At 39.9% G+C, this 18098-nt stretch overlaps 2 protein-coding genes and 1 pseudogene across 2 annotated transcripts; all 3 read left to right on the forward strand.

The window, feature by feature from the left end:
* Positions 1-8982: 8982 nt before the first annotated feature.
* On the forward strand, positions 8983-9543 carry LOC149022887 (putative jasmonic acid carboxyl methyltransferase 2 pseudogene; annotated as a pseudogene).
* A 4621-nt stretch (positions 9544-14164) lies between these two features.
* On the forward strand, positions 14165-14938 carry LOC149022888 (uncharacterized). The gene has a single exon (XM_089147724.1). The coding sequence runs from the start codon at positions 14165-14167 to the stop codon at positions 14936-14938; it is 774 nt and encodes a 257-aa protein (XP_089003850.1).
* Positions 14939-15904: 966 nt separating this feature from the next.
* LOC149022889 (uncharacterized) lies at positions 15905-17576 on the forward strand. Its single transcript, XM_089147725.1, has 4 exons — positions 15905-16386; positions 16584-16674; positions 16762-16921; positions 17074-17576. Exons 1-4 carry the CDS (start codon positions 15905-15907, stop codon positions 17574-17576), a joined length of 1236 nt encoding a protein of 411 aa, XP_089003851.1.
* Positions 17577-18098: the final 522 nt, after the last annotated feature.

Genomic DNA, 18098 nt, shown 5'->3' on the forward strand with positions numbered 1-18098 from the left:
CTGAGGAGGACGTAGATCTCGTCTTGACCATAAAAAACCAATTGCAAAGAGAGATTTTTCATGCCAGGGTGGTGGATATTTTTTTGGCAGCCAACGTGAATTGTGCAAACCAAGGATTTTTTGGGTCAATTTTAAAAAATTAAATGAAAAGGTTTGGTAAAAATATATATTTATACTTTCTTTTATCCCACAAGAAAAATAGTCATTTTAATGTCAATGTTAACCAAAAAGTAACTGTGGATAACTTATAATTTTCAAAAACATACATTGTGAACAACATGTAATTTTTTTCACTTAAGTGGGCAATCAAGAATTTTGGCCCAACCAAAATTGACAGCGAAAAAAAAAACTCTTAATAATATATATCTCATTGGTAGAGCATGACTCATGTTACACTTTTTTTTTTTTTTTTTTTTTTTTGGGTGGGCGGGTGGGGGTGGGGGGTCCTTTCCCCCCGGGGGGGGGGGAGGGTGTGGGGATAAAAAAATATATATAAAAAAACACACCCACCGGGTAAAATAATAAAAAAAGGAGGGGGGTGTGTGTTGCAAGGGGGGGAGAGGGAAACTTAAACAAATGAGGAGGAGGGGTGGTGGTGGGGTAGAGGTGGGGGGTGGGGGGTTTTTTTTTTTTTTAAAAAAAAAAAAAAAAAAAAAAAAAAAAAAAAAAAAAAAAAAAAAAAAAAAAAAAAAAAAAAAAAAAAAAAAAAAAAAAGGAAATGTGGAAGGGAGGGGGGGGGGATACGTCAAAAGTAATTCAATTCAATTAATTGATGGGGAAAAAATTCCTTACCTGAATTCGCTTTCCCTTACTTGAAGTATTCACAGCGGAAGTTTAGATCCACGTTCTCGTTCCACCACCAAAGGTTTACCGGCGAGATTCCTCAATCACAGGGAAAGGGAATAATATCCACAACCCAAATGCCGTGGATTAATGGAATGAAGATCAAATACTAGCAAAGAAGAAAATCTAAGCTGCGATTCTAAGAGAGAGGGGAGAGAGAGATGGAGCCGCCGTTTCTCGAGAGATTCGCTCGTGCGAATGAATTACTCCGTTACTTACTCACTAATGCGGTGGTTACTAAAATATATAACCTATTTTGTAACCGCCCTAATAGTGAGTTTCCAATATTGCCCTTGGGCATTTAATTTATTAATCAAATTAATAAATTCCAACAGCTCCCACTTGCACAAGGGCAAGTGTTAATCTTTCAATGTGTCCCAGACACACTTGTATATCCCAGATATACACATTCAATCTCTCTGCTATGTATCCCAGATACATAGACCTCTTGTGTCCCAGACACACATGCATATCCCAGATATACATATATATTGATCTCTTCACTATGTATCCCGGATACATAGACCACTGTGTCCCCGAGACACTAATATCCACAAGTCATGCGGCAAAATGGGTTGTGCGACCGGTGATATACACTGCACGCGTGAGCCCCAAACTAGAAACCTTCCCCGAGAAGGCGAGAATGGCACATCACTCATAGAAACAAATCAAATAAGCATTAGTATAACACGGTGTCCTAGGTTTATTCAAACTCACCGGACTAAAGGTATCTCGATCCCTACGAGAGATCACCTTCTTGTCCTTAAAATGTTCACTACTTTGTAACACATACGGTTGGCGCCGGCAAACACTTTTTAGGGTGCGGTTGAATCAAACCTTTCCTTTAACCCAGAGACCATCACTACACTCGGGATTGACTCCTTTCCCGGTAGTGCCCCTTTAGGTCGAATCTATCATGACCATAGGTAACACCCCAAAGTAGCCACATCAACCCTTCGTTTCATGATGTCGTCGAAAGTCACTAAGAACACTAATGGACCATAAGGTCCAGGACTCACACAATGAGAGGAGCGGGGATCCATCCTCTCATTTCCAATGATCGCTAAGCACACATAGTATGATATATGTGCTATGGTGGAGCATTCTATATACAATAGAACGTATGTCCATCTCAACACCATACAGGTCTTAGTCCAGTCGCAACCCCTTGCGCCTAACCCGAGTTACTTTATTGTCGCCACCCTAGCGCCACATAAAGTACTACTTTAACTCCTATAGGCAACATGAATAGTGGGAACATTCATGTCGATTCTCTTCACAATAGAGAAACTCATCTTGATTCCAAATCAAGGCGACATCATGATTATGAATTGACCTACACAAAGTCATTCACAATCCGTCTCATCTCTGCTCGCCTCCAAGGCGCCAGAGGCGAATGCTCGTGTGAGTGAGCCATTCTCTTGCCTATTGACATATGTTGTTTTATGCTAGAAGAAACACAATCACACAGAAAGTGAATAAAAAAAATGCTGGAATGAACTCATATTATTCATTAATAAGAAAGTCTCAGTACAAAAATAAGTCACAATCTACGCAAGCCCAAGGATTTTACATGAGAAATAAAAACATCCTTGGCTATAGGTTTGGTAAGAGGGTCAGCTACCATCAAACTAGTAGATATGTGCTTAAGTACAACTTTCTTTCTTGATGTAATGTCTCTAACAAAGTGATATCTCAATTGTATATGTTTGGTCTTCCCATGATACTTGGGGTCCTTGACATAGCTAAGAGCTGCCGTACTATCACAGTAGACAAGGGCAGCCTCTTTGGATGTCATCACAATCCCAGTATGTCGAAGGAATCTCCTCAACCAAACAGCCTCTTGAACCGCAGCGGAGCATGCCACATACTCTGCTTCCATGGTCGAGAGGGATATACAAGCCTGCTTCTTGCTACACCACGAAATGGCCCCGCCATTCAGCAAGAAAGCATATCCGAGAGGTTGATTTGCGCTCATTGATGTCTCCAGCCCCAGTCGGCATCACTATAGCCAACTAACCGCAAATCCGATCCTTGGTAACACAACATGTAGTTACTCGTTCCTACGAGATATCTCAATATCCTCTTGACTGCTTTCAGTGCTCTATGCCAGGTTTGATTGGTATCGACTAACCAAACCCTTTGCATAACAAATATCCGGCCTAGTACACATCATAGCGTACATAAGGCTACCCCTTTGCCTTTGGAATATGGAACTCTTTCCATCTTGGTTTTCTCCTCTGGAGTCTTAGGACCCATATCAAGGCTCAAATGCAAACCCTTCTCCTTTGGAGTATCAATTGGTTTGCGGTTGTGCATTTGGTATCTCGTCAAGACATTGTCAATATAGGTCTCTTGAGATAAACCCGGTAATCTCTTTTGCCTATTTCTGACAATCTTGACACCAAGCACATAGCTTGCTTCACCCATGTCCTTCATATCAAATACGGAGGACAACCATTTCTGAATGGTTTCCAATAGCTCCTTGCTATTGCTAGCCATAAGTATGTCATCTACGTACAGTGTCAGAATGACATAATTATTATCGAGATCTCTTGGTGTAAACACGGTGGTCTTCCTCAAGCATGGAAAAACCATTTTCCATCATAGCTTGGTGGAAGCGCACATTCCTTTGTCTAGATGCTTGCTTTAAGCCATATATGGACTTCTTAAGCTTGCACACTTTGCGCTCAAGTCCATGTGCTTCAAAGCCTTGAGGTTGATCCATATAGATCTCTTCCTCAAGTTCTCCATTGAGAAAAGCAGTTTTTACATCCATCGATAAAGCTCCAAGTCCAAGCGAGCAACAATGGCTAGTATGAGGCGAATTGAGGCAAACCTAACCACGGGGGAAAAAGTTTCCTCATAATCAACGCCCTCTCGTTGGGTGTAGCCCTTAGCCACTAAACGAGCCTTGAATCTCTCAATAGATCCATCCGCCTTTCTTTTGATCTTGAGAACCCACTTGTTCCCAATCGCCTTTCGGCCTGGCGGCAAGTCAACCAAGTCCCAGACATGATTAACTTTCATCGACTCCAACTCTTCCTTTATTGCTTTTAACCATTCCTTTGAGCTTGACCCCGCAAGAGCTTCCTGCACGCTCTTTGGTTCATGCTCATCGGCTGAAATCATCTCACGGTCGATCTCTTCGGGAGTTACCATGTAGGCTTCATCCTCTATGTCGAAACGTCGACGAGGAACTAGCCCGCGCCTACTACGGCGCAAGTGCATGTCAGATTGCTCACCGTCTAAGGTAGCTATCACATCTGCACTCCCACTCCCACTAGGATCTTACGGATGAACCCCGGGTTCATTATCCAAAATCCGATTCCCTGGAGTGACAAGACCACTATCTTGTATCTCAAAGAATTCCGATGATTCTTTGTTAACTCCTGAAAAGAGATGGAAAATCATTCTCCAAGAATGTTGCATCCCTAGACTCAAGTTCCGTTCTCCTCTCACTCTCATCTAGTCCAATGAAGACATGGCCCTTTGAGGGTTCAGAATATCTCACAAAGATACACTTTCTTCCTCTGGGTCCAAGCTTTCCATATTGGTGAGAAGTAGAGTGAACATATGCTTTGCACATCCCCATGCGCGCAAGTAACTCAAATCTGGCTTCCTTCCGGTCCACAACTCATATGGTGTGGAAGGAACCGATTTGGTTGGAACTCTGTTGAGGATATAGGCCGCGATCGGCAAAGCATCTCCCCAATAAGAGATGGGTAGATTTGCCTGCGCCATCATGGATCTCACCATGTCTAGCAAGGTTCTATTCCTCCTCTCGGCAACCCCATTTCTTTGTGGAGTCCCTGGAATAGTGAGTTGTCTAGATATCCCCTTTTCATCACATAACCCTTTGAACATATCGGAGAGATACTCTCTACCTCTATCCGTTCTAAGAGTTTTAATCCTTTTATCTAGCTGATTCTCAACCAAGCTCATGAATTTCTTAAAACATTCCAGAGCTTCGACTTATGAGAAATTAGATAAATGTGACCATACCTTGTATAGTCATCTATGAATGTGATGAAATATGATTGTCCTTTTCTAGTATGCACATTCATGGGTCCACACACATCTCGAATGGATAAGTTCTAAAGGAAGAGAGGCTCTCAAAGCCTTTTTAAATGGTTTTCTAGTTGCTTTTCTGCTAGACATGACTCACGAGGTTGGCAAATCAGATAGTGAACCTTGGCCTAAGAGACCTTCTCTTGCCAACTTTGTTCATCCTATCTAAGCCAATATGTCCTAGTCTAGCATGCCACAAATTAGAATCAATACACACGGTATTTTGGCAAACAAAAGCATTACTAGAATTAAATGAATAATCAATTGTATCCAATACAATGAAACCATTATCAAGAAAACCATAACCATAAAGCTGTATCACCCGAGATACAAAACCAAAGAATTGTTTTCAAATACAATTCTAAAACCATGTCTTAAAAGATAAATAACGAAACAAGATTTCGCCGAATGTACGGAGCATACAACACATCATGGAGTAACAGCGTACGGCCACCTCGCAAAACTAATTTGCATGTGCCTATGCCATGAACCTCCACGCTTGAGCTGTTCCCCATCGTTATCCTTTTGCTTCCTCTTGGAATACGACGGTATTCCACGAAGCTCGAGCGTTCCCTTGTTATGTGTTCTGTCATGCTTTGAATCAACAATCCACAAAGGATTTAGTTCAGCAAGCATAGTAGAACTTGTTACATAACAAGATGAGGTATAACACACAGTACATACCTCTTGCTCAGTGCAATCACGAGCAAAATGACCAGGCTTTCGGCACTTGAAGCAAATCAAAGCTGATTTCTTCTTGCCGGCACTAGTCCCCCTTGAACGCTTGGGCCCACTCTTGTTTTTGTTCCCACCCTGGTTACTTTGCTTGGACCGCTGAGGTTGAGCTTTCTCTCTCTTGCGCTTGAAGCTTTGCCTCTTACTAGTGCTAGCTTCAGCAGACAAACACATCGGTTTGAGGGGTATCGGCCAACATCCGATCCTTCATCAAGCTCAAGGTGCTTGGCGGCTTGATCGAAAGTCTTGACCTCATCGGCATGAGTCAAGAAGATCTTCATATGCTCCCAAGTCTTTGGCAATGACCTGATGACTGCGGAGACTTGCTCCTCATCGGTCTTACGGCGCCCACATGCGCTCAACTCACTAATCATGTTAGACATGATGGTTATATGCTTTGCCTCATGGTGTGACCCTGGCGCATCTTATAACCGTCAAAAGTGAGTCCGAGCTGGCGGCCTCTTGTGGTGGAAGTCCCTCCCATCTTTGGAACTTCACGGCCTCCCACAAAGACTTTGCAGTCCTATGCTTCTCATAACGAAGCATCGGGTCATCCCTCATGGAGCTCGGGATTGTAATCCTGGCTACCCGGTCTTTCCTCTTCCAAGCATTGTATATATCAAGGTCCACTGCGATCTTTGTGCGGTGGTACCTTCCTCGGGTGGGTTCATGGTCTGGTTTATGGTCTCTAGCATATCCTGCTCTTCCAGGAGATATTGCACCTTTCGGTGCCAGAGGTCATAATTCCTCTCATTCAGCTTATCTCCTTTAGTGAGGTCAGCAACAATGCTCTTGGTAGCAGCCATTTTTCTAGAGATATTACATACAAGAATGAGTTCAATAAATCTAGCATAAAATACAACTCATGCAACAAAAATCACACTAGCATAGTCAACCTATGGGATAAGCACTTAAACCAAAAGAGATGCTAAAAAACATTCAATCAAATTCTCATGCAAACCCACATAGACTTATACACTAACTTCATTCTGTGCAAGAAACATGATTGATAGACCCATAAATAAAAAAATAGTTTTATTAAAATAAAACATGCAATCATGTTAAAGCTATGAGGTGGTTCACACAGAACACTTCTACCTCATTAGCTCCCACTAGGCCCCATTAGGCCCTTAATGCTCAAACATCACATAGATTGTGAGCCATTGATGTCCAATAAATAGAAACACATTCAAAATTGGACAAAAAACTCGAGCCGGATTATGAGACGGATCACCGTCTGACAATCCGTCTGAGACAGATTCCAAGACGGCTCTCCGTCTGGAGTCCATCAGCCCAGATGGACTGCCGTCTCACCAGACGGACAGTCCTTCTGCATTCTGTGACCAGACGGATTCTGAGACGGCGCACCGTCTGAGAGTCCGTCAGCCACGTGACCAGACGGATTACGAGATGGCGCACCATCGAGAGTCCGTCGGCACGTGACCAAACGGATTACGAGATGGCGCACCATTCTCGAGAGTCCGTCAGCTCGTGACCAAACGGATTACGAGATGGCTCACCTTCTCAGCATCCGTCTGGTACACAGACGTCAATTCCCCATTTAACGATTTTTTTTTTCTTTGAACGAAATTTTTTTCAAAAAAAACGGAAAATCACGTTTTTTTTTCTTACAAAAATTCATCCAAAAACACATGAAAAAAATCCAACAATAATTATTAACAAAAATTATCATCATGGATTATCAATTCATGCAAATCTTCATTAGGAGAATTCACAGGGATCCTCCCACTCGGATCCGAATCAAAATTAAAGGTTTCCAAAAACCCTATCAATTCTCCCATGGGTTTCGTATTAAACCCTTGATCCTCCCATTGGATCCATACAATAAAATTAAACAATGGGGAGGAACAAAAACGTGGGAACCAATGGCTCTGATGCCAATGTAGGTAATACGTCAAAAGTAATTCAATTCAATTAATTGATGGGGAAAAAATTCCTTACCTGAATTCGCTTTCCCTTACTTGAAGTATTCACAGCGGAAGTTTAGATCCACGTTCTCGTTCCACCACCAAAGGTTTACCGGCGAGATTCCTCAATCACAGGGAAAGGGAATAATATCCACAACCCAAATGCCGTGGATTAATGGAATGAAGATCAAATACTAGCAAAGAAGAAAATCTAAGCCTGCGATTCTAAGAGAGAGGGAGAGAGAGATGGAGCCGCCGTTTCTCAGAGATTCGCTCGTGCGAATGAATTACTCCGTTACTTACTCACTAATGCGGTGGTTACTAAAATATATAACCTATTTTGTAACCGCCCTAATAGTGAGTTTCCAATATTGCCCTTGGGCATTTAATTTATTAATCAAATTAATAAATTCCAACGGAAACAAATAAAAATGGGGGGGTTTCTTTGGGGGGAAACGTGTGTGTGTGGGTTTTTTTTTTTGGGGGGGGGGGGGGGGGGGCCCCTGTTAAAAAAAAAAATTTTTTAAAAAAAAAAAAACCCCCCCTTTTAAAAAAAAAATTACCTTTCCTTTATTAAAAAAAGGGGGGGGGGGGGTTTGGGGGGGGGGGGGGGGGGGGGGGGGGCCCCCCCCCCCCCCCCCCCCCTCCCCCCCCCCCCCCCCCCCCCCCCCCCCCCCCCCCCTCTCTCTCTCTCTCTCTCTCTCTCTCTCTCTCTCTCTCTAATACTTTCACTTTTATTCCATTCAAGCAACTAAGCATGAACTTTGTTTTTTTCTTTCAGAAACTAGCAATAACCAAGGCAAAGCCACTGATAATTCGAAGCATTTTAGATTTGTATTCCACCAAGTTATCTCAATGTCTAAGGATAGGAGATTTGGGCTGCTCATCGGGACCTAACACCTTACAAGTGATCACTTTAATCATTGAAGCGATCTATGAAACATGTCATCAGTTGAATTGTAAAACACCGGAATTCCTAGTGTTCCTCAATGATCTTCCAAGTAATGACTTCAACACCATTTTCAAAACCTTGCCAACCTTCTATGATCAGCTAAAGAAGGATTTTGGTGAAAATTTTGGTCCAGTTTCTATGACAGGATTACCCGGTTCTTTCTATGAGAGGCTCTTTCCAAGCAAGTACTATAGACTTCTTTCATTCCTCTTACAGACCTTCATTGGCTCTCTCGGGTTTGAAACCTAATTGATACATATCATGCACGCTCGTGTGTTTTAGTATATTTTTTCTAACCATGTATAATGAAAACTATAGGTTCCTCCAGCAGTTGGAAGTAACAATAAGGGGAATATTTACTTGGCAAAGACAAGCCCTCCTAGTGTCTTTGAAAGCTTACCAGTGCAATTTCAAAAGGATTTTTCCATGTTTCTTAGCTTTCGCTCGAAGGAAATGACACCGGAAGGAAGAATGGTTTTGACATTTCTTGGCAGGAGAAGTGAAGATCCTTTTGGCAAAGAGAGTTGCATTTTGGACCTGTTATCTAATTCACTAAATGACTTGGTCTTCGAGGTATACATGCTTAATTAATGATTGCGTACAATTTTTCTCTTAGTATATAAAATTTTTACAAGTTTTCTTATCTTGTTTTAGGGCCGCATTGAGGAAGCCTTAGTGGATTCTTTCAATTTGCCGTTCTATATGCCTTCTAGCAAAGAATTAGAGAGTACAGTTTGTGCAGAAGGATCCTTTTATCTTGATAACTTAGAAATATTTGATACCAATTGGGACGCAAGTGACAGTGATGACAATGAGTTAATGTTGGATACCTTTATAAGAGGGCAGAAGGTGGCGAAGTATATAAGAGCTATTTTCGAATCCATGCTTGTTGACCACTTTGGAGACTCTATCATTACTACCTTATTCAGCAAGTTCATGGAGTATGTCAGCAAGCACCTCTTAAAGGAAGAGGGTAAGCTCGTTAATTTTGTTATTTCCTTGAGAGCAAAGTGATGTTTTAGGACCTTCAGGAGTGTAAAAATATTAATGTTGGTCATCTCCTCAAGTAATAAGTAGATGCACTTTGGTTATTTCCTCAATAAATCTTACTGTGATTGTTGGCCGGTGCGGTCATTAATGGTGCATGTCTTAATATATGTATTTGATTAGTTCTCTACACCATCGTTGGAAAATTAAGTTTTCACTCAACGGCATTTCTTTTTCAAGCCTAATGTGTCGAGCTAAGTCTCGTTTTTTCTTTCTTTCTTCTCTCTTCTTTACATTCTTATTTTCATCATATTCTATAATCTCAATCTCTAGACGAAAAGGCAAAGATAAAGTTGTGGTGGTTTCATATTGTGAAGGAAAAAAGAAATTAACATTGAATTAACATACGAAAGTTTTAAGGTCTGCTTAATTATAGATCTAAATTGTGGTCTATCAATACTTTATAGCCTGATAAAAGTAAAAAGTATAAAGAAAACTAAAATCAGTAAAAGTCAAACTGGGGAAAACCATCATATTGTTCAGATTAGGAAAACCATCATTTAACCATTACTATGGCTTCTCCTTTGATTTCACCTACCAACATTGTTTCTCTATTATCTGTAAAACTTGATCGAAGCAACTATCTCCTTTAAAAATCCCAATTTAAAATTTAGAAAAAAATTTAAGGATTTATTAGTACATGAGGACAATGTGTTAGTAAATCCCCCCCCCCCCCCCCCAACAAAATTTGAGTTCAGATCATCTCCCCATCATGAGAGAACAATGTACTCCCTCGTTAGTTTTCAACCACTTAAATAGCAGATGGGTTCGACATGAGTCCCATTGAATTCTCATTTTTCAGTATGGAATGGTCCATGAGAGATTTTCAGTATGGTCTGTGCCTTCTCTTCTCTGTTGCATGTCACAATTGATTTGATTTTCTCAAAATCTGAAAATGGAGTGAGCGAGTGAGAGGAATGACGGCTATGAAACACAAAGAGACAACCATGGAATCCATTGATGAGCATTGATAGCCCATTGTTTAATGATTTTTTAAGGATTGTACGATTGGCTTGATGATCGAGTGTCCAGCAAGGCACTTGACTGTTCCACATTGAAATTTGAATGCTCATGAGAATAAATCCAAAATCTGAAATTTCAATAAATCGCCAAATTGGAGTGATTGGGAACATGAGAGAAGCTCGAGGCCGTAGATCCCGCTGACTTGCTCCATGTTCTCTGTTGAAAATTATAAATAAATTCTTATTAAACTGTTCGGTTTGTTGGTATGCAAATTTAATTACGTATCTAATGGAATCCAATTTTAAGATAGATTGAAGCGTCTACCAAAAAAAAAGATTGAAGGGCCTAATTCATTCTGTGCCATCAACTTTAAACTTTTATTATATTAATTAAATACTTAATATTTGGTATCGAAACTGACATCAACTTTAAACTTTTATTATATTAATTAAATACTTAATATTTGGTATCAAAACTGACATCACGTCAATCACATTCGTATTCGTATAGTTAAACAACCTAGACGGTGAAAGAAAATAAAAGAAAAGAAAAAACGTGGCTGACATTTCTCTAAGGACTGTGGTTTTCATGTGATCCATGCCAAGCACTCCATACAAATCTATCCAAAACCATACGGAGATTTAAAAGTAAATTTGAGGGGTCCCATAGACTTGATGACGAGGTTATGGAAGGGGAATATTAAAGTGTCAGAAAGGGTAATTTTGTAATTTAATTGCACTAATGGGTTTGGGCCTTTGGGAACTAGGGTTGGGTTTTTATGAGTTACAAGGGATGAACACTCTGGCCCATGTCCAATTATAACAAGATTGGATTGGGCTGGGTTTTTCAAAACCCTATATACCTTTAGCTAGGCCTAGTTGTGACCCACCGAATAAGGGTCAAAATAATCTAATCCTGACCTATACCAATCTAAGCCAGGCTTGGCCAACCTAAATTGGCCACCTGTCATGGGAAGGGAGAAGGGAAATACATGGGCTAGATAACTACATTAGGAAAAAATGAAAAAAGAAGATCTCAAGAAGATGTCTGGCTAGTTGGGATCTGTATAGGATTGTGCTTCTCTTCCATTTTTCTACCACATATTTGGAAGAAAATTCATTTATGGTCCACCTTATCAGTACTTAGAGGTGGGCATCTCCCTCTTAATTGTATAGTGGAGGCTGAAGGGAACATAAGGTAGAGGATCGAGACTCAGTGTAGACCATGCTAGTTTGGTTGATGTCAGACAAAGAAGATTATCTTTAGGCAAGGTGTGTGGCTCAAGCAAGGACGATGTTAGGTTGATATCAACACTGGTCTTCTTGAAGGTGCTTTGTTAAATCTAAGTCAACATAGGAAGTTGGTTGTACATTGCATTCTTTCATATGGGTATTTTCGGTAGTTTATTGTATTTCTCTTTATATATGTATTTGTATTCTTACGTTACATAATACAAGTTAGACTCATCATATGGAAGTGCACATAATTATAGTAGATCCTAATCTTATTAGGAAGGGGTTCCATTCCATCCACCTCTATGAGGGCTAGGTTTTTTGGTTTCTGTTAGTGTTGTTAACGGACCGGATTCGGATCAGATAGTGGTAATACCATATCTGCATCTTATTATATTCGGACGGATTCAGTCGAATTGGGATGATAATCAGATAGCTATTTTCTTAAGTAAATTCTTCTAAATAGACATGAATACATATTGAATATAAGTTTTTGACTACAAGTTTACATCTTTACCATCTTATTTGTGAGGACTAAGTTTGAAATTTAAGAACTTAACAACATTGGTAGCTATTTTAGTAGAGATTCTAGAAAAATACTCACATATCATAGGTAACTTAATCGAATAAAAAAATAAAAAAATAAATCAAAATAAGTAACTTAATCGAATAATTTTATCGGACGCAGTGGCGGACTCACTAAGGGGCCAGGGGGCCATGCCCCCCCCCCCCATTTTAAAAAATATATATATATATATTAATGCCTATAATATCTCCTTTTTTTTCTCTTTTTCTTGTAAAATAAAAATTCTAATTTTCTATTTAAGGGTTATATTTAAAATCCATGTTTTAAGGAGGAAACTATTAACTCCCAATTGGAAACTAAATTTCACCCTAAAATTTCTCTCTATTTATTCTCCTTTCTTCCTATTCATTCTCTCATTCTCTAATTTTCTCTAACGCATGACTAAAGTTTTAAAACTTTCCTCCTGGAATCTTGGATCTTCTCCATACGATTACAACCACTCAAACAGGTATTTTTATTTATCTCTCTCTTTTTTGGTTTAATTGTTTTTCTTTTCTTTGATGCTTTTTTTATTTTTTATTTTTTTATTAATGTTGAGTACTTCAACATTTAATACATATATATATATATTAAATGTTGAATATGTATTGCATGAAAGTTTATTGCTTTTTTTTTTTAATTAAATTTTTTATTTTTATTTGTGGTTGTTTTGAATTTATTAAGTTTACTACATATTAATAATATTATGCCATTATTGTAAAAAAAAAAAAGAAAATTACAATTTTAGGCATAAATTAATTATATACACTTATTAGTTATAGTAGTTAATTTTTGAAATTAAGGAAATTTTTAGAAAAACTTGAGAGGCCTATAGGAGAGGAAAATAAAAGAATCTAAAAATATTTGAATTTTTCTTTTTCTTTTTTTAATAGTAGATCAATGAATCTTTTTTATGTCTACTTATTATGTGGTTCATTACAAGCTTAGGAGAAAGTTTTTATTCAAATTTTCAAATTTAACAATTAATCAAATCAAATGGATATAGGAGAACGAGCTACTTCTAGGGCTTCCTTGGGAGTGAATCGAGTGGTGCAGTCGTCAAAAGTATAAGGATTTGTTTAACCATGGGAAAGAAGTCTACCATTGATTCTTTCTTCAAAAGAAAAGTTGAGAATGACATGGTTAATGTATAATTGCTTACCTCTATTCCTGAGAGCTCAACTCGTGAAAAATGTCTTAAACAGACTCCAATACCTGAAAGCGAGTTAAATAATGATTTTGAGCGTGATTCAGGGTTGAGAAAACAAATTTGGGATTATCCAGTTGATCAACGTGATGAAAAATTAGGCGTTGTTACCTTAAACCTGAACCATATCAGCATATTCTTCAAGAGTATCCAAAATCTGGGTCATCAAGTCGTCCTCGACATTTTCAATCTTCGTTGTTTAAGGTTCATCCTTTTTTGTTAGAGTATTCTCCTTTAAAAGATGCAGTATTTTGTTTGCCATGTTTTCTTTTCAACAAGCTTGGAGCAAACTCTGGACAGGGGACATTCACTATTGATGGATTTAAAAATTGGAAGAAAGTGGGTCGAAAAGAGTGTGGTTTAACAAATCATGTGGGAAGACAAATCAACTCATGCCACGAAGTTGCTCAAAAGGATTGTGCAAACTTAATGAAGCAAGATCAACATATTGATTTGATGATTGGAAAGTATACATCTCAAGTAATTGAAAACAATCGATTGTGTTTGAAAGCCTCAATTGATGTGATAAGATTGCTTGTGTTTCAAGGTTGTGCTCTTAGAGGTCATGATGAGAGAAAATATTTGTCCAATAGGGAAAATTTTATTGAATTCTTAAAGTTGATGGCTTCCTACAATGATAAAGTTGCAGCAGTTGTGTTGGATAATGCTCTTCAAAATGCATCGTACATATCACCTAAGATACAAAAGGAGATTTTACATATTATAGCAAATAGAGTGAAGAAGGAAATTTATAAAGAGATTGGTGATGCAAAGTTTTGCTTAATAGTTGATGAATCTGAAAGAGAGCAGATGGCTATCGTTTTAAGGTTTGTAAACAAAGCGGGATTTGTAGAAGAGCGTTTTTTTGATCTTGTTCATGTTTTAGATACAAAGGCCTTGACTTTGAAGACCGCTATCTTTTCTACTCTTTCTCATTATGGTCTTAACATTCTCAACATTCGAGGCCAAGGATATGATGGAGCAAGTAACATGCAAGGTGAGGGGAATGGGTTACAAGCCTTAGTAGTTACCGACTGTCCACATGCCTATTATATCCACTGTTTTGCTCATCGTTTGCACTTGGCATTATTTGCAACTTCTAGAAGTGTGGACCCAATCAAGAAATTTTTCTCCAAATTGGTGTCTATTATCAATCTTGCTAGTGCCTCCAGTAAGCAAAATGATGAGTTAAAAGTTTCTCATGCTTCTAAAACTGCATACTTGATCTCCATTGATGAACTTAAAACTGGAAGTGGGATAAATCAAATTGGAACTTTACAACGGCCTGGAGATACTCATTGGGGTTCTCACTTGAGATCTATTTCATGTTTGATAAGTATGTATGGTGCTACATGTGAGGTCTTGATCGCCATGAGTATTAATGGGACTACGTAACATGCAGTTGTATTGTCGTTTTCTTAAAGATTACGGGCCTTACACCAATGATTGTTGACACCTGAAGGCCAACATTGAGAGATTGATTTCTCAAGGACATCTCTCAAGTTACATTAAACGACGACCTCTAGAGCCAAGAATAGTTGTCGAGAAGAGGGACCGTTCGAGAAGCCGAGAATGATAGGTCGAGCCTCCCAAGTCAAAAAAGGGAAAGGAAGTGGTTGGTGCTGGCCGATCTCCTATCCTAACTATTTTTGGGGGACCCGAATGGGAGTCACTCCACAAGCTGAAGGCCAAATCTAAGTTCGTTGGAACTGGAGAAGTGTAGAAGCGGAAAAGGCTGAATTGTGAAAGTTCGATCACCTTCGATGACAAGGATGAGAGAGGTATTTGCACACCTCATGATGATGCCATAGTCATCAAGGTGGAGATTGGACGTCGGGAAGTACACAGAGTGTTGGTCGATACCGGCTCTTCCGCAGATCTTTTGTCTTACAAAGCTTATCAGAAACTAAAGATCGAGGAGGATTTGATGGAGCCATCATCCACACATTTGTATGGATTTGCTAGGTCGTAGGCTGTGGTTGAAGGATCTGTTCAGTTGGATCTTTTGGTTGGAAATTTCCCCAAGGAAACTACTGTTCAGGTGAATTTATTGGTGGTTCGAGAGCTTCCGGCGTATAATGTTATACTCGGCAGGCCATCCCTGACAAAGCTAAGAGTGGTGGTCTCAACGAAGCATATGAAGATCAAGTTCCCCACTGATAAGGGAATTGGTCAAGTGTCTTCGATCAGAGAATCTCCTGACAGTGTTACGTAGCTTATTTGAAGGACAAAGAGGGCCCGAAGAAGGCCACAACATTACTGATTGAGATACGTGATGATCGGGATGGGGAAGAGATGCAAAGACCTGAGCCAGTAGAGAAATTAGAACGAATCTAGTTGGACCCCGAGGATGAAAAGAAAATGACTCATATTGGATCCGAACAGCTGGAGGAGTTCAAGTCAGAATTAAAGATTTTCCTTTGGGAAAATAGAGATGTATTCACATGGTCTGCTGAAGACATGCCTAGAATAGATAGGCAAGTAGCAGAGCACAAGCTCTGGATAGATCCAAAGGCCAAGCCAGTGATCCAACGAAGAAGAAACTTTTCAATCAAAAAGCATGAGGCTATCATAAGCGAGGTTGAGAAGTTGAAGGATTCGGGGTTCATTGAACCTATTGAATGCCCGACCTGGTTGGCCAATGTGGTAATGGTCAAGAAAGCTAATGGAAAGTGGTGGATGTGTGCTGACTACACAAACCTCAACAAATCTTGCCCAAAAGACTGCTATCCATTGCCTCGGATAGATTTGTTGATAGACGCTACAACAGGATATGAGACTCTGAGTTTCATGGATACATATTCGAGATACAACCAGATTCTTTTGAATCAAGAGGATGAAAAGTTTACTGCTTTCATGACCGATCGTGAAAGTTTCTATTACAAGGTTATGTTGTTCGGCTTAAAGAATGCTAGAGTAACCTATCAGAGAGCAGTGAACAAGATTTTCAAAGACTTGATCAGGAAGAATATGGAGGCTTATGTAGATGATATGTTGGTCATGAGCATAGCACGTTCGGGGCACATTGTTGATCTTGCAGAGGTATTTTCGGTGCTACGAAAATACCAAATGAAGTTGAACCTGGAGAAATGCGTGTTCGGCATATCTTTGGGGAATTCTTGGGTTTCATGGTATCTCAAAGAGGTATAGAGGCTAATCCAGCCAAAATACTAGCTTTGATTAACATGGAACCCCCAAAGACCGTTCGGGATGTACAGTGCTTGACAGGAAGAGTAGTTGCGCTGAACCGCTTCATGTCGCAGTCGGGAGAGAAGTGCCTCCCTTTCTTGAAAGCCTTGAAGGATTTAAGGGGAAGCAAGGAAGCCCAATGGATGGACGAAGGCCAAAAGGCATTCGAGAATTTGAAAGAAACTCTCAGTAAGCCACCTCTATTGTCCCGACCGGAAAAAGGAGAAACTTTGCAGGTCTATCTAGCCACTTCACCCTCGACTGTAAGCGCAGTCCTCATTTGGGAGAAGAAAGAAAGCAATGGCCTATTTATTATGTTAGCCATGTTCTCCTTGATGCAGAAACGCGGTATTCTCAGATAAAGAAGCAGGCTTTGGCTCTTATGATGGTGGCCAGGAAACTACGCCCATTCTTCCAGGCACACCCGATAGAGGTATTAACAAATTTTCCTTTGAAAAAAGTTCTTCATAAGACTGATTTTTCTGGAAGGATGGTGGCATGGTCGATTGAGCTTGGTGAATTCCAAGTGAATTTCAAGTCTCGTATAGCAATCAAGGCTCAAGCGCTAGCAGATTTTGTCGTGGAAACCACAACTCCAATGGAAGAAGAAACCGAACCGAGTATTCCAACCATGTGGGAGGTATACGTTGACGGTTCAAGCAATAAACATGGAGCTGGAGCAGGTATTCTACTCAAGAGTCCAGAAGGTTTTATCATTCGGTACACATTGAGACTCGCATTTGAAGCAAGCAACAATGATGCCGAATATGAAGCCTTAATAGCTAGACTCCATTTGGTGAAGGCCCTGGCAATAGCTCATGTCACTATCTTTAGTGATTCTTAGCTGATAGTTAATCAGGTGCAAGGAGAGTATGGCATTTAAGAGCCCCAATTGCAGAAGTATCAAGAAATTGTGCGGGCATTACAAAAAGAATTCAAAGATCTGAAGGTGTGTCAGATCCCGAGGAAGGAGAATACAATTGGCGGACGAACTCTCAAGATTGGCTAACGCCAAGGAAAAGACGCTAGACCCTTCGGTCTATATATAGGAGTTAGCCCTTCCGAGCAATCAAGAAAATGAGATATCTTATATTGAAGCCGAGCGCTGCTGGATGGACCTAATTGTGGAGTATCTTTGGGACGACAAATTACCAGAAGACGTGAAGGAGGCTTGGATGATTCGAGTATGAACATCAAGATTTACTATGCAAAACGGAAGATTATACCGAAGATCTTATGCTGGTCCATTCCTCAGGTGCTTAGGTCCCGAAGGATCAAGAACCGCTTTGGTGGAAGTTTATGAAGGGATTTGTGGGGCACATATGGGCGGTTGGGCCCTAGCTCACAAAATCCTCAGGCTTTGGCT

Source organism: Hakea prostrata, chromosome 3 (genome assembly GCF_041222555.1).
Source record: "Hakea prostrata isolate BN-2017 chromosome 3, UWA_Hpros_2, whole genome shotgun sequence".
Classification (NCBI taxonomy): Eukaryota; Viridiplantae; Streptophyta; class Magnoliopsida; order Proteales; family Proteaceae; genus Hakea; species Hakea prostrata.